This window comes from Hordeum vulgare, chromosome 5H, assembly GCF_904849725.1.
Source record: "Hordeum vulgare subsp. vulgare chromosome 5H, MorexV3_pseudomolecules_assembly, whole genome shotgun sequence".
Classification (NCBI taxonomy): domain Eukaryota; kingdom Viridiplantae; phylum Streptophyta; class Magnoliopsida; order Poales; family Poaceae; genus Hordeum; species Hordeum vulgare.
Window position 1 is genome coordinate 69,627,413 of NC_058522.1, and position 16,461 is coordinate 69,643,873.

Consider the following 16,461-nt stretch of genomic DNA (forward strand, 5'->3'; position numbering starts at 1 on the left):
GATCATCAGTAATAGACAACTAAGCATCAAACTTGAGCAATTTCATAGTATTTATAAGCAACTGAGCATCAACCATAGGCAACTGATCATCAATAATAAGCAACTAGGCATCAATGTTTGGCAATTTCAAAGCATTTGTAGACAATTAAGCATCAACCGCATGCAATTACTTGTACGTAACACTAAATGCGCCTTATATTTTGTGTGGTTTTCTCATTTTTACAAAAATCAACCAAATAGATAGTCCAACTAGGCCAAAAATTAAGTTGCTTTCCTATAACACTAAAGTTGCCTCAGTATCATCTAAAGTTGTCCAAAAAAAATTATCGAAACATATCCATATGGGATCCACTTTTGAAGAACTCATCGTAAGAAAGCCAGCCGTGAAAAAGGATCTCAATTTTAATGCTCGGTTTAAAAAATATAGCTTTTTGAAAAAAGTAACAAATGTAATTACTTACACCGAAGGAGGGCATCAGGTCGTTTTCTTTTATGGATTGTCCTTTACGCGCGCGGGACTTGTGCTGTCCTATTCTAGAAGTGCGCTCGCGCCCGAGAACGGTGCCTTTGCGCCGGCGAGCCGCGTCCTTTTTTTATGGACCACTAGGAGCACTGACTTTCGTTAAGAAGACGGAATTCTATTTTTTTAGAAACTGACATGACCGCTGCCTTTTCATTAAAGAGAAGGAATTGTGTATGAAGTTGCATGTTTACGGGAGGCATTCCATAGAGGGGTCAATAGGCTGAAGACTACCCTTCAAAAATCATATTTCAGCTAAACATACTACTTGAAATTATACTAAGGCGTTTAACATGTAAATTACAATGCATTTGCTAATTAGACTTAGAAACTTGATGTCTTGAGCCTACCTTCAGTTCATGCTAGATTCACCACTCACGGAAGGGTACATCACGGAACCCCAAACAAACTAAACCGCATGCCAACTACTCATGGTTTTGAATCACACGAGAACTCAGTTGCAAGATGTCCTCATAAGCCAGGTGAGCGACCTAGATGTAAGTCATCCTCCTGTCGTCGAAAATACGACGATCGCTCTCCTTCCATGCATTCCACCCACATGATGTATATGAGAAGGCCGCTGGGACGCTTTCTCAGATTGGTGTGGGAGTCCCTGAGCCCGCCCTCCCACCAATCATCAATTGATGTATCCGTCGGGCCCGGGAATGGCATGGTACCCACCTAGGAGAGCACGATTTTTAAACCGGATACTCCCTCCGACTCCAAAAAGAGATATATGTCCTTAGATAGGTCATCAATTGACGGTGTGTGAGTATATGCGTATGGTGGTGCGGCAGTGTTCTTCTGCTCCCGAGCTCAAATGAGCTCGCGTGGATAGTAAAATTGAGAGAAAATAAAAACAAATTCAATAAAATTCTAATTTTTTCTGGGTAACTTTTGACAGATGTCTTTTGTGCTTGAAAATTTTCATCACTAAATGACATTCGTGAAAGTCATGGCAAAACAAACAAAATCAGTACTCCAAAATGCTTTCAAAATTAACTAGCATCATTGGTTTATCTTTCTTTTTCTTTGCCATGGCTTTCTGGAATGTTAATTCATGATAAATTCTTGCAAGCACATAGAACATTTGTCACAGGTTACCATTAAAAAAATTCAGAATTCTTCAGAACAATACTAATTTTTCAGATTTTACTGTTCACCATAAACATTTGAGTTCGGTTGGAAATACTCCACGTCTGTGATGGTGTCGCTATATGTCTATCCTGTACGCGGTGTTCGTAGCAGGAATTAATCCAGTTAACTTGCATAATAGCACATGACCGAGTCAGCAGCCACTACGTGCGTGTGTTTTTATTTACTAGTACTCCTAGATGATTTCCAAATCTTGGAAAATTTCACAGTTCCCAAGGCACGCTGAGCGGCGGCCATGGAGTTAACGCCTGCGTTGTCCAGGAGCGACGACGTACGTAAGCAGAACAAAACAACAACCCTAGGGGTTGAAATCCCTGACCCCTAACCGGTTTCCTAACCAACCAGATATAGCGGAGGGTAAAGATTAAGGGATTAAACCCGGCTGTCGTTTTAATTTTTTTAATTTTTTTGTTTTTTGTTCTCACCCGTCTTCGTTTTGTCATGCGTGACGACGACGGTGTCTCTGAAGAGCATCCTCCGATGTTCTCTGTATTGTTTTGTTTTCCTTGGAGAAAAATAAGGTATTTTGGTGGCATATAGCAGCACCCTTGATGTCCTCGTCGCAATCAGGACATGCAACTTGTGAGCGTCTAGCGGTTTGGCCCCAGCCGCGGACTGAGCTTCTCGGCCCCTTTTAGTTTTAGCTGGCCATCTTTTTTGTCCTGCGCTCTCCCTGGTCAGGTCTACCCAGCGGTGATATGGTTGACAAGGTCAAGACAGTGACTGGGTACAAAGGGAGGCATGTCATGGAGCACTGTTCACTCAACCTGCCCGTGAAGAGGACAAATGGCGCGCCGCTGTTAGCCAATGGTTCACGCGGACTGTTTGGCTTACCAAGTTAGCACTAGCATTGTTAGAGGTCCTGCACTGCAGCACCTGCGCATTTTATATGGCAGAGGACGGGAGAGCCAAATGGCACTGGATTTGCCTAGGGCGGGTTAGCAGAGTGCTGCCACCTTCGCGTTCCCTCCAAGTGGCAACCAACCAATCGCATAGTTTGTTCTCTGGGGTTCAGCCAAACAGTAGGATAATTGGTCATGGTGGAGGAAGCATAGCTGGTCCAAGACAAGGCAAATAACTCTACTGGATCTGATATCGGTTAGGACAAAGCAGTAATGCATAGTCTCGCTACCGTTCGTCCTTCTCGCTTGATCTGGATTGTTATTTCGGGCCATTTTGACGCCTTTATGCCTCTCAAATGTACCCAGCAAAGATAGGCTTGCATCAGTTGATTGTGCTACACATATGATGATGAAAAAAAAAAGCAAGGAACACTTGGCCAGTATATATGGTTTTGCTATGGCGGCAAGGCATTTTCAGAGCCAGTGTGGTGTGAATGCAGGGCATGAGGCTGTCAGCTGACCTCAGCGTGTAACTGGGTAATAACACGATGTGTAGGTGTAGACAGAATACCACACCATGATCGGTTACATACCGTAGCAGGCTTTAGTGTCTAGAGAAACCCAGCTTTGACGTTGAAGCAGCATAAATATACTCGGAGCGGCCAGACTTAAATTGCACTTAAAAAATGAATGAAGGAGAAAAACCTGGTCCTTGTGAGTTCTGATCACGTTGCTCCAAGTGGCATGGCAAACAATCACATATGGGTTTACACCGACAACTATTTCACCTGGGTTCCTCCTGCTTTGACACGGGTTCTTGCTTGCCATATTTGCACCTACACATTTCTATATGAACGGGATAAAAGGAGAGCCAAATGGCACAAGATTGCCCAGGACAGATTACCAGAGTGCCACCTCCGTATTCTCTCCAAGTGGGCAACCAACCACACAATTTGTTCTTCGGGGGTTCGCCCAAGTGGTACAATAATCGGTCGTGGTGGAAGCATAATTGATCCAAGAACAAGGCAAACTCTACTGAATCTGATATCAGTTAAGGCAAAGAAGTAACATATAATCTTGCTACCGTTCGGCCTACTTTGGGCCATTTTGACGACGGGGTACGATCAACTGATGCAAGCAAATCTTTGCTGGGTACATCTGAGAGCCGTTAAGACAAAGAAATATATTAAAAAAATAACACCTGACCAGGTTGAATTGGTATGGTTTTGCGATGCCAAGACATTTTCAAAGCCAATGTGAATGCAGCGAAGTATGAGCTTGTCAACTGACCTCAGCGTATAACTGGGTAACAACAGAATATGGGTGCAGAACGCCGCACCATGATCGGTTCCACACCGTAGCGGGCTTTTGTGTTTAGAGTAACTCAGCCTTGACGTTGAAGTATCATAAATATACTCAGAGCAGCCATATTTAAATGCACTTAAGAAAAGACTCAAGGAGGTAAAACAGTTCCTCCTGATCGCATTGCTCCAAGTGGCAGAAAATCTCATACACTGAGTTATATGGAGTAAAACAATATCCACATAAACACATACTCCCTCCGTCCTGAATTACTTATCGCAAAAATGGATAGAAATGGATGTATCTAGATCTAAACTGGATTTCATGGCATTACAAGAAACTGGGAGAGATAATTTCACAACTCAATTCTTAAATAGTTTATCAGGAGGGGCTGATTTTGATTGGCATTGTCTACCACCAAGGGAAAGATCCGGTGGGATCTTACTTGGGGTTAAATGCGAGACTTTAGAGGTGATGAGTGTGGTCTATGGTGAGTTCTCCGTCAAATTTCGTGTAAGGTCGAAAGTTGATGGTTTTAAGTGGGCTCTAGTGGCTGTATATGGGGCGGCACAATTGGAGCTCAAACCTGATTTTCTTGCAGATCTAGTGAGAATCTGTGGAGATGAAACATTACCAATTATGGTGGGGGAAGATTTTAGTATTATTCGTAGACAGAATGAAAAAAATATTGACAATTTTGACACAAGATGGTCAACGATGTTTAATATAGTTATTGAGAGTCTTAATTTAAGGGAGATTGATCTTTTTGGGAGACAATACACTTGGGCAAATTCACTACCGAACCAACATATGAGAAGTTGGATCGGGTTCTTACTAGTGTTGAGTGGGAGCAGAAATACCCATTAGTCACTGTACAAGCTTTACAGAGGGCAATCTCATATCACACACCTCTTCTAGTTGACTCAGGGAAGGCCAATCATAGGGGTAACAAGAATGTCTTCTCATTCGAACTAAGTTGGTTTGAAAGAGAAGGGTTCATGGATCTAATTACAAATGAATGGGCTAAAGACTTAGGTGGATCCACCAGTGTGGAAATTTGGCAAAACAAAATCAGAAATTTGTGCCGATTCCTTAGAGGATGGGCGAAAGATCAAAGTGGTATTTATAAGAAAGAAAAAAGAAAGACTGACGAAGCTGATTGATGAACTTGACGTAAAAGCTGAGTCTGCGCAGCTAAATCTTATTGAAAGGAATATTAAAATGGATGCTGAGATTAGATTGCAAAAATTATTGAGAGAAGAGGAGATGAAATGGGCACTAAGAGCTAAGGTAATGAAGGTGATTCATGGGGATGATAACACTAAGTTCTCTCACATGATTGCAAATGGCAAACATCGAAAGAAGATAATTACTCAGCTAGAGCAAGATGAGGGAACTATAATAGGTCATGAAAACTTAAAGTTATATATCTCAGAATATTATATGAGTCTTTTTGGTGCACCAGATGAGACGATGATCTCTTTGGATGAAACCAATGTTCAGGATATTCCTCAACTCAATGAACAGGAGAATGAGGTTTTATCAGCTAGATTCACAGAGAAAGAGGTGTATGATGCAATAGTACAAATGAAACACAATAAAGCACCGGGACCAGATGGGTTCCCTGCAAAATTTTATAAGAAGTGTTGACATGTTATTAAGGGGGATCTGATGGCTATGTTTCATGATTTATTCAATGGTCGGCTACAGTTATTCCACCTTAACTTTGAAACAATCATGTTGTTGCCAAAAAAGGTGGATGCCATGCGCATCCAACAATTTAGACCTATTTGTTTACTCAATGTGAGCTTCAAGATTTTTACTAAGACAACCACCAATAGATTAACGAAGATAGCCGATTCAGTTGTCCAGCCAACACAGTCCGCGTTTATGCCTGGGCGACACATCTTGGAGGGTGTTGTTGTTTTGCATGAAACGCTTCATGAAATTCACACAAAGAAACTAGACGGGGTTATCTTTAAAGTGGATTTTGAAAAAGCTTATGATAAAGTTAAGTGGTCTTTTCTTCAACAAGCCTTATGTATGAAAGGGTTCAATGAAAAGTGGAGACAGCAGGTTGACGCTTTCATTCATAAGGGGAGTGTCGGAGTTAAAGTTAATGACGACATTGCTAATTTCTTTCAAACCCATAAGGGGTTAAGACAGGGGGATTCAATATCTCTAATATTGTTTAATATAGTAGCAGATATGTTGACAATACTCATTGAAAGAGCCAAAGAGAAAGGACAAATAGGTGATCTCATTCCACATCTGGTAGATGAAGATGTGTCCATTTTACAATATGCGGATGATACAATTATTTTCATGAAACATGATATGGAGAAAGCGAGGAATATGAAATTAATATTATGTTTATTTGAACAACTATCGGGGTTGAAAATTAATTTTAACAAAAGTGAACTCTTATGCTTTGGGAAGGCAAGAGAAGAGCAAGACGCTTATCGACAGCTATTTGGTTGTGAGATGGGTTCTCTACCTTTTAGCTATCTTGGGATCCCTATTCACCACAGGCGGTTAACAATTAAAGAATGGAAATGCATTGAAGAAAGATTTGAAAAGAAACTAAGTTGCTGGAAGGGCAAGCTTATGTCATATGAAGGCAGGTTGGTTTTAATAAACTCTGTTTTAACAAGTCTACTTATGTTCCTTTTGTCTTTTTTCGAGATACCTATAGAGGTATGGAAAAGACTGGATTTTTATATATCTCGTTTCTTTTGACAAACTGATGAGAATAAGAAAAAATACAGACTAGCACGTTGGGATATGATTTGTAGACCCAAAGACCAGGGGGGTTTGGGAATTGAAAATTTTGAAGTAAAGAACAAATGCTTGCTTAGCAAATGGTTGTATAGAATATCCACAGAGACAGAGGGTATGTGGATTCAAATTTTAAGAAATAAGTATCTAAACTCAAGAACTCTAGCTCAAGCTACAATTAGACCCAATGACTGACCTTCCTGGAAAGGGTTTATTGAGGACAACGATTAATTTTTTTTCAAAGGGTGAAATTTATTGTAGGGGATGGTACCTCAACAAGATTTTGGAAAGATACTTGGTTTGGGGATACACCACTTGCTTTACAATATCCCATGCTCTATAATATTACACAACGTAAGCAGGACTATGTGTCCACAGTCTTACAATCGGTACCTATAAATATGCACTTCAGGCGAGCTCTAGTAGGAGCACGTTGGGAGACATGGATGCATCTGGTAAGAAGACTTATGCAGGTACAACTATCAGATCATTCAGACAGCGTTCGATGGATTTTAACTGTCAATGGGGTATTTTCAGTAAAGTCCATGTACACAGATCTGATTAATTCAGGACCTTTAGCTAGATTGTTGCATATTTGGGATATTAAAGTGCCGTTAAAGATTAAAATTTTTATGTGGTTTTTACACAAAGGTGTGGTATTAACCAAAGATAATTTAATTAAGCGTAGTTGGAGAGGTAGATCGAATTGTTGTTATTGTGATCAACATGAAACAATTAGACACTTGTTCTTGGAATGCCCTCTCGCAAAACTACTTTGGCGCACTATCCATATAGCTTTTAATGTGATTCCACCTGCGTGTATCAATTCAATTTTTACAACGTGGCTCAATGAAGTGGACGTTAAAGTATCTAAACTTATTAGAATTAGGATATGTGCTCTTTTGTGGGCTATATGGAATACCAGGAACGACATAATCTTTAATGGTAAGAAATTCAACAATTTTTTGCAGGTCATATTCCGAGCAACGTCCTGGATCTATCCGTGGTCATTACTCAGTCCTGCGAACATCACTGAGCTTATGGTTACTGGGTGCAACCGATGGAAGATGGCCGCACGAGTTATCTTCAACCGGTTTGGATGGCGTGCTAGTAATAGACTAGGTGTATAGGCATCGTAGTCTGCTATTAGTTATGCCGGATGTGGCAAGTTCTTAAAAGTTGGTTTATTTTCAGATTCATTTTATTTTCAGCTTTTAGACTTATCTCGAACTATGGTGATACTTTGGATTTTTAATAATATGGCTGCATGCATCGATTGATGCAGAGGCCGGGAGCTCGTTTCCTCCTTCTCAAAAAAAAATCTAAATCTAGAATACGTGTAGATAGATCCATTCTTGCGACAAGTAATTCCTAACGGAGGGAGTAGTTGAAAGAGACAGTAAGTACTCCCAGTTCCTAAATATAAGTCTTTTTAGAGATTTCACTAGGGGACTACATACAAAGCAAAATGAGTGAATTTACACTCTAAAGTGTGTCTATATACATCCGTACGTAGTCCTCAAGTGAAACCTCTAAAAAGATTTATATTTAGGAACGGCGAAATAGGGTGCATGGAACTTAAGATCTACTCCCTCCGTTCCTAAATATAAGACCCTGTTTGGTTCTAAATAAGTCACCAACTTATAAATTGAAAAGTGCAAAAAGTGACTTATTTTGCCAAACAGACCCAACTTATAAGTCACCCCAACTTATAAGTCATAAGTTGCTCCACCCCAACTTAAAACTTATAAGTCACCAATTTTGCATGAAAAGATGACTTATAAGTCAGATGACAACCAAACAGGCATGACTTATAAGTCACTGGTTTTAAGTCACCTGACTTATAAGTCAGGTGACTTATTAAAACCAAACAGGGCCTAAGTCTTTGTAGAGGTTTCACTAGTAAACTACATACGGATGTATATAGACATACTTTAAACTATAGATTGACTTATTTTACTCCGTATGTAGACCTCTAGTGAAATCTCTTAAAAAAGACTTATTTAGGAATGGAGGGAGTACAACTTGCGTGGTCGGTTCAAACAGTTTGCATTGCCAACCCAAAACATAAGCGAAAATGCAGTATTCATCTCTAAAAAGCGAGCCCCCAATCTGATACACAAAAAATATGCACAACAAACTCCTCCAAAAGAAATGTACAACACAACAATACAAGGATTTATGTCCTAAAGAAAAATGTACAACATGATAATACAATGATTTGTGTCCTAAGTTCTGCTTTACCGTGTAAAAATACAACAAGAAGCACACCTGTACTGTTATGTACCTGATCATCAAAAGTCCAAAACCAAAGAAAAATCTCACACCATGAGAGCCAGGATGCCACCTATGACTTGTCTGGATCTAGACAGAAGACAAGAGTGGTGCAGTACGTTCATCAGAGTTCGAAGACCGCTGGATAGGCTTCAGAGCCGGGTCAGAGTAGGCGGTTTCAAGACTGCTGAAGAACTCTGCCATCTCTGGTTTGCTTTGTTCTTGTATATCCTTATTTACCAATGACTGCATGAACAAAAGTGAAACATGAAGGTTTGTATGACACAGAAATGATATCTAGAGATTCTGAATGAGAAAAGAGCAGCTGATATTGTTAAGATAAACAGGTGCACACATAGAATGGCCTCCTAGGCATTTACAGAAGGATAAACTAAAAAAGGGGTACCTCGGTAGAGTATGCTTCGAAGATGGGGTAAAATCGGTTTCCACAGTATGCATTGAACAGAAGTGTGAGGACCGGTAGAGGCACCAGCAGACTTGAACCAAGTGGAAATTCCTTCACTCCAAATACTCCAATTGAAATCAAATGCATCAGCACAAGAGAAAATATGGTTGTATTGTGCACAATGGGCCAAAATCTTCCACCGGTGTCATACTGGGGTGCGTACACATTACAAAGCTGCATTTGTAGTAGCAAAGTTACAAACTGTAGATAGCTAAACTGATGAATGATGAAGTTAAACTTATGCAAATTGTGCTAGCTAGTTTATAAAGCTGAAGGCAAGTACTTATTTCACTACTTCTGACAAATTTATCCAGCAGCAAAGAACAATTACACGTGGAACATATGTCTTCTACTTGGCAATTTTAACAAAGCAAAATTATCCCGTGGTGCAGTCACTCCTCAGAACAGGTGTAATCAGGACACCTGATACACCACTGTCAGCCTCCCACTATATGAAAGTATAGTTCCCTCAACAACTCTGTTTTTCATAATTATATATTGAAGTTTACATAGTTTCAAGGCATGTCCATGTTTATCAGAAGAGGTTCTAGTTAAATTCCACCACCAATGGTCTAGTTCATCTTCCAGAAAGTAACATTTTGGTTCGTCCTAAACATATTAACAGAAAGGCAGGCTTGCATCGTACGCCTTAAACCACATCAATTTGATTCTATCCGCTCATAAATGGTGACAGCAATGAATCAATCATTGCAACACTGGCGGTCAAATCCAAGAAATATCTATCCCAAGTTCCTCAAAACGGTAGTTCATTACCCAAAATCTGGAAACCTAGATATTGAAGTCCACATTTCAACCTCCATGCACAAGAAGATCACGCTACAATGTATAGCAGCAACAGGAAGCTAAAAGGGGCAATTAATAATCTGCAGAGTTTTCACCTGATTACGAAATATGAAGTAGCCAAGGCAGAAGTAAGTCAACACAAATGGGAGGATAAGTGGAGCTACAATGGAGTACGTGAGTCCGAGAAGTCCAAACAAGAGAATCCGAGGAATTTCACTATGATAGTGCATCGATGGAGCTTCTGAGTCTTCCCTCTTGCAACACTTTGCGCAGCTCCCCCACAGGTGATACAGAAGGGCAGAAGTTTGAGTGAGTTCTGATGTTATACTTGTCCATGAAGTCACCACATATGCAATAAAGAAAGATGCCTGCAGAATCATCATGAAACCAATGATCTTTTAGCAACACGCGTGCTATGGCATAGACCAAAACTATATTCCACAAGTGAAAATTGTGTAAGCAGTTATTAATTGAAGTGAACAAGTAGCCACAGCAAGAAGGATGTTGACAAAGGCTAATGTTTGGAAGCCTGTTATTAAAGCTATTGACTGAAAAATCAAAGTGCAGAACTGTATCCATGTAACTGTGTAAGTATATTATCCATGTCAACAGAAATGTTATTGTCCATGCTATAGGAAGCTTGAAGGGGAGAGCACCATCTCAGAAGCAACTCGTGGAAACTTTCTCACGGTAACACCAAACTGAACTTGTCATGCTGGCGACAATCAAAAAGCACATGCTCTACCTGTGCAGGTACAACCACCGCAAGCCTTTGAGGTATTTCTTTTGGATCAACGAATATGTCAAGTTGATCTAAGGCTGAGCCAGTAAGAACATTTGCGAAGAACACAGTCCATATTGTAAATCGAAGCATTTTGTTGCAAGCACTTCTCTCAATCCCACTGACAGACACAAATCCTTGCATGGTCGAAAATAGCTTCATTATTGAGGGCACATAGGAGGAAAGGAAGTGAAGAATGACACTGGGAAGATACCCAGTAACCAATTGACTGACAATGGCTCTGGAAAGATCAAAGAAGACAAAAGTCAGGTTTTTAGCCATTTTGATGTGTCGTACATTAGATAAACAAAATGAACATAAAAAAGAACGGCTAGCACCAGTATCACTAATTCAGCATCTGAGCATATATGCTGACTAGGTCCTTTCCAGATAACAAATTAAAGAACCAATGAGACAAACATATCTGATTATAATCTAAGAACAGAAACTAACATTTCCAGTATGTTCCTCAGGAACGGCAGCCATGCCTCGAGTTGGTTCATATAAGTGAGCCCTTGAATAAATGCCACAACTAGAAGAAACACGATTATCAGGAGAACTGAAGCTACAAATACTACAAATTTGGATATCCACTGTTCCATGAATGATGTAGAAAAGGAAGGCCAATAAACATCATGAGGATCAGGAGCATGCTCGGTTTGCCACTCAGTTGGATTGTCTGATTGCCTTACGTAAATTGCATTTGCTGAAGCATATCGAGATTTGAATGAAACAAAAGCAGCGGGAATTTCCTGAAGAGTTATGAAACAATAGATATAGATAAGAGAATATCAATATGTTTGCACTTCATTTGTCAGAAGAAAAAGACAACTAGGAAGATAAGCTAATCAATACACCAATAGTTAAACTTAGCCAAGACCAAAAAATGAGAAATATGTACCCGTCTCCTAGTAGCATCTGATTGTTCCATTCTAACATTTTCCTCTAGGTCTTCCAGCCTTTTCTGATATTTCCTGACAGGATTATTTCTTCCAAATAGTCCAAGAAACTTTTTTGGACGGTTCTCAATATGAGATACATGTGGTACATATTTTATGTTCTTTAGCTTTCTCCAGATAATTTCGGTCTCATTCTGCATAGAAATCAAACAGGCAATCAGATGAAGCGAAACAGGACACTGTGTTCAACAAGCTAGAATGCAGTATTCCTTACGAAGTTCAGCAGACCAAACAAACCAGTGTACCATTACTATCATATGCATCTAGGGGAGATAAGGAAATCTTTTCTTCACATGAAAATAAAATGTTCTAAGAAGGTTAGAAGTAAGCATCCACTTGGCATGCTGGTGGCCTCCCCCTCCCTCCCAACCCTAGCCGCCTCTCCTTCCCTCCCAACCCTAGCCGCCTCCCCCTCCACCTCCCTTCCTCGTCGCCGCCTGAGGCAGCCGCCAGGCAAGCCCGGGGCGCCAAGGATGGTGGCGGCGGGGCCTAGGCTGCCCTGCCTCTACGTGGGGAGCCCTGAATCTGGAGCGGCGACTCGTGCGGGCGGTGGATCTGACGTCTTGGACGCGCGGGCGGCGGGATCCGGTGGTCGTTGGCGTCCGGCGGCGGCTTTTGCGGTGGCCGGTGCGCGCGATCTGGCACCTCCCCTCCTCCCCTGTTCGGCGTGCGGGCCAGCCTGGTCGGGCCGCGATTCCTTGGGTCGCCGGTTTTGTTCAGGAGGTGCTGCTGGTGGCGGGGATCTAGTTCGAGCGAAATCCCTGGTCGGTCATGGTCGGCCGCGTCGACGGCGACGCCTGAGGGCGTCGTTCCCCTCCTTGGAGGCGTCGGTATGGACTGATCCCCTCACTTCCCCTTCCCCTAGGTCTCCCGGACGAAAGCCTTAACTTTGTTGGGCGGCGGCGGCGCTCACGGTGTCGTTCCCTTGTTGAAGGCGCCGCTTTGGGAACCTTGGGGTTGGGTGGCGCTTGTGGGTGGTGGGCGACGGCGGTGGTGCGGCCCTATCCTAGCATGGATCTCCGTCCGTTGCTTGGAGATGGACTCGCGTAGGTGGAGGTCGTCGTTTGGCGTCATGGTGGCGTCGATGGCGGAGGCACCTACCAAGGCTGGTACCTCAATCTGATCTGAAGATGGACCAGTGAAAGATGGCGGCGACGACACATGTGAGTGCGTCGGACCGGTTTGTGCCCCGGACCCGGTATGTGGCTCGGTCAGGGTCTCCGGCTTTAGATGTTAGGCTTAGGTGAGAGGTCTGGGTATTTGGTCCAGCTTGCACCCTTTCATCATATGGATAGGAGTAGCGGCAGATGTTGCCAAGATGGCGGATTCAGGCATATTGTTGTACTGCTTTGTAAGGTCCTCGAGAATAATCAATAAAATGGCCGCATGCATCTCCAAGATGCAGAGGCCGGGGGTCATCGTCCTTTCCTAAAAAAAATCAAGTTGGCATGCTTATATAGAAAATAAGTAACTACTCCCTCCGTCCCATATTAGTTGACTCCCAAACGGATGTATCTAGACGTATTTCAGTGCTAGATACATGCATTCGAGCGTCAGTTAATATGGGACGGAGATAGTACATGTATATGTGAAGTCATCGACCCAGAACACTTCACTGAACAGACATGACATCCAATATACTTCTTTGAGAATAAATCCATACAAAAATCCATTAAAGATTGGCTGTCAAAAAAGAATGCTATGCGCAGACTAAGAATGCTATGTGGTAAGCATATAAAATTTTGATGTCCAAGAGAGTTGACCTATGCAAATATTGCATACTGAGTGCAATAAAGATCATGTTGTAAAAAATATACAAGTTAATATATACAGAGTTGACGAAGTTAAAATAAATTCAATGAAACAAGGTTGATCATCACCGGAATGAAATGCATGTCTTACAAACCTCATGCTAGTACTTTTCATACAACTATATTCCCCAGTAACCCTTATGTCATGTAAGAAGTCATAGACAGCCCATATAAACTTTTTATTAGGACCACTGATGATTCATGGGCATCTGTTCATAATTATGACTGATGATTCATGGGCATCTGTTCATAATTATGAAATACTAATGTATCCGAAGGAACTGTATCTTACAAGAAGGCGACGGAGTCTGCCAGTTTGATGAACAACAGTGTGTGACAAGTAGGTGGATGGATGATACTCTTTGAAGAACTTATCAACAGCATCACTCACAGAACCACCATCAGTTATAGGGATAGCTCGAACCAGAACTGTGAAATACTGAGGTAGTGGCTTTGACGTCATAAAATACTCAAGTCTCTTGCCAGAAATATATTTGTACTCCTGCAAAGACAAAACATAAAAGTATTGCTTACAGAGAGATCTGAAACCACTCAAACATCATATGTTTTACAAATAAAGCACGTAATAAACAGATGCCAGATCCAACGAGCATGTATATTCATTATCAAAGGATAATGTGTTATGCCATTATGCTCAACTGATACTCTGATACACAGCGAATTTTTTTCAAGGATACGTCAAAGATTGACATATCAGAATCATAGATAGAAAGATGCCAAGAAGGCAGAAAATTGATTACAAATTACCCACGGCTATAGGTAGCCAACGTTAAATTACCAGTTATACACAGGGAATCATGTTATGAATGTAGGAAGACAATTGCAAATTAAGAAGTATGTAAAAGAAGAAGAAACGTTAAATTACTTACATAGTACAGCAGGTAGCATGCGACTCCAGTTATTATGTACACAGCAGAGAAGTGAAGCCATAATCTGCGAACCGCGTTACCACGTGTAATAAGCATGAGTTAAAGCTCAGAAAGGAAGATAATTGATTCCAATAGAAACATCAAATTAGACTCCAACCAAATGTTTTGCACAAGCAAGAAGCCCTGGAGAATGCTACAATGCGAAGCCCCCATGATTAGAGCGGCTAGAGCTGTCCCACATCATCTTAATCAAATTCTATGTACTGAATACTCATAAAAAATATCTTTTTGAACACAGAGATGCAACATGGTCTATTAATCTACAATTCAACATGTTATAAAACAACATAGGTTTTTACGAACATCAGTAAGTATCAGAATTCTGGAATAGCTACCTAATTTTGATTACACTAGCCATTTAGTACGTAGAAGACACAAAACAATTATGTCAAATGACAAAGCGAATGGAGATTGGCCTTCAGGCTCATCAAGACTAGACAAGCCCCTTCAGAAAAATGTAGGAGTAACTCCTTATATGCAGTCCATGAAAAAAAAAACTGCAGCATGAGGAGAAATAACCTCCTAATACGAAACCTGAACGCATAAGCAGTATTATCTACAAAAGTACTAATTGCATATCATGGGGCTAATTGACCAGTTAAATTCCCCTTGAGACAGCAGCCCTGACATGTAGAACTCCCAAAATAAGAGCAGTAAAATTATAAAAATTAGCATCAGGGGTTCAGAATATCTCACTTGTTGGAGCCGTCCTGGACGTTGGAGATGCTCAAGACATCGACGGACTTGCTGGGCAGGTCGGTGAAGTCGATCAGCCGCAGCTGGTCCCCCAGGAAGTTTATCGGCATGAGCACGCCGACGCCCACCACAGCGACGACGGCGAAAACCCTAATGCTGCAGCATCCCATAGCCCCACGGCACCACCAAATTCAGGGACCAATCGAAGGGGGGGAAAAAACAAGCACGGTGAAAGGGGATGGGGGTTTGGGAGCGGGACCTGAAGACGAAAATGCGGACGAAGACGACGCCGTCGAGCCCCGCGGCGGCATGGATGTCGTCCTCGGAGCGGCGCCACGCGGCGGCGAGCCAGGACCCGAGCGGCGCGTAGGGGCGGCGGGGGGCGTACACGGAGACGAAGGGCGGGCGGCGGCGGAGGAGTGAGTAGGTGGAGGCGAGCAGCACGGTCAGGCCCAGGTTGACGCCCACCGCCGTCGCGAGCGCCGACACGATCATCTCGCCGGCGAGCCACCGGAGCTTCTCCCGAGGGGCTAGAATCTGCCGCGGCGAGGTGGGGCCCAGCGGTCAGCCAAGTTCAAAAATCATCTGCCACACTGTTTGCCATCGTCGCACGAAGCCTTGTGCTGGGGGTGGAGGTAGTTGACGATTAAAGTCTGTGGGTCCGTCATGTCGGCGGGCCACGTGGCGCGGGACCGTGACGCGATGGTCGGCACGGTTTATCCCGAAGGGGGACGTGTGGCACCCGATCCGGTGACGTGTATGCCTGCCGTAGAATACACATTCCTTTTTATTTTATCTGTAGAAGGCACATTCCCTTTTTTATCTGTGGAATACACATTCTACCAATACGTATTCCTCTCTCGGTGACGGATCATGTGAAAACACACAAACAGAAAAGAACAGGAAAGTAAGAAATGATACGACTCAAAGCAAATACGCGCTTTACCACACCCTTTATTTTCTAATGGCATCAATAACCACGCGTCTTGCCGCGCATTTTCTTTATCATTGTAAATAAATTATCTATTTCCTTGGTGAGCTGAGCAGCTTAATGTCTTTTAATGGGCGAGTTTTTTTCTTCATAGGACTGCAAATATGTCATGTCGAAATATGACAAGAGTGA

General features: G+C 42.1%; 1 protein-coding gene across 1 annotated transcript; it reads right to left on the reverse strand.

Annotated features, from left to right (window-relative positions):
- Nucleotides 1-8,665: 8,665 nt before the first annotated feature.
- On the reverse strand, nt 8,666-16,020 carry LOC123395873 (CSC1-like protein HYP1). Its single transcript, XM_045090904.1, has 10 exons — nt 15,598-16,020; nt 15,339-15,494; nt 14,583-14,646; nt 13,985-14,194; nt 11,824-12,015; nt 11,376-11,674; nt 10,887-11,163; nt 10,237-10,509; nt 9,278-9,511; nt 8,666-9,117 (listed from the first exon to the last, which is right to left on the reverse strand). The coding sequence occupies exons 1-10, from the start codon at nt 15,831-15,833 to the stop codon at nt 8,962-8,964; spliced, it is 2,097 nt and encodes a 698-aa protein (XP_044946839.1). The 5' UTR covers nt 15,834-16,020; the 3' UTR covers nt 8,666-8,961.
- Between the last annotated feature and the right edge of the window lie 441 nt (nt 16,021-16,461).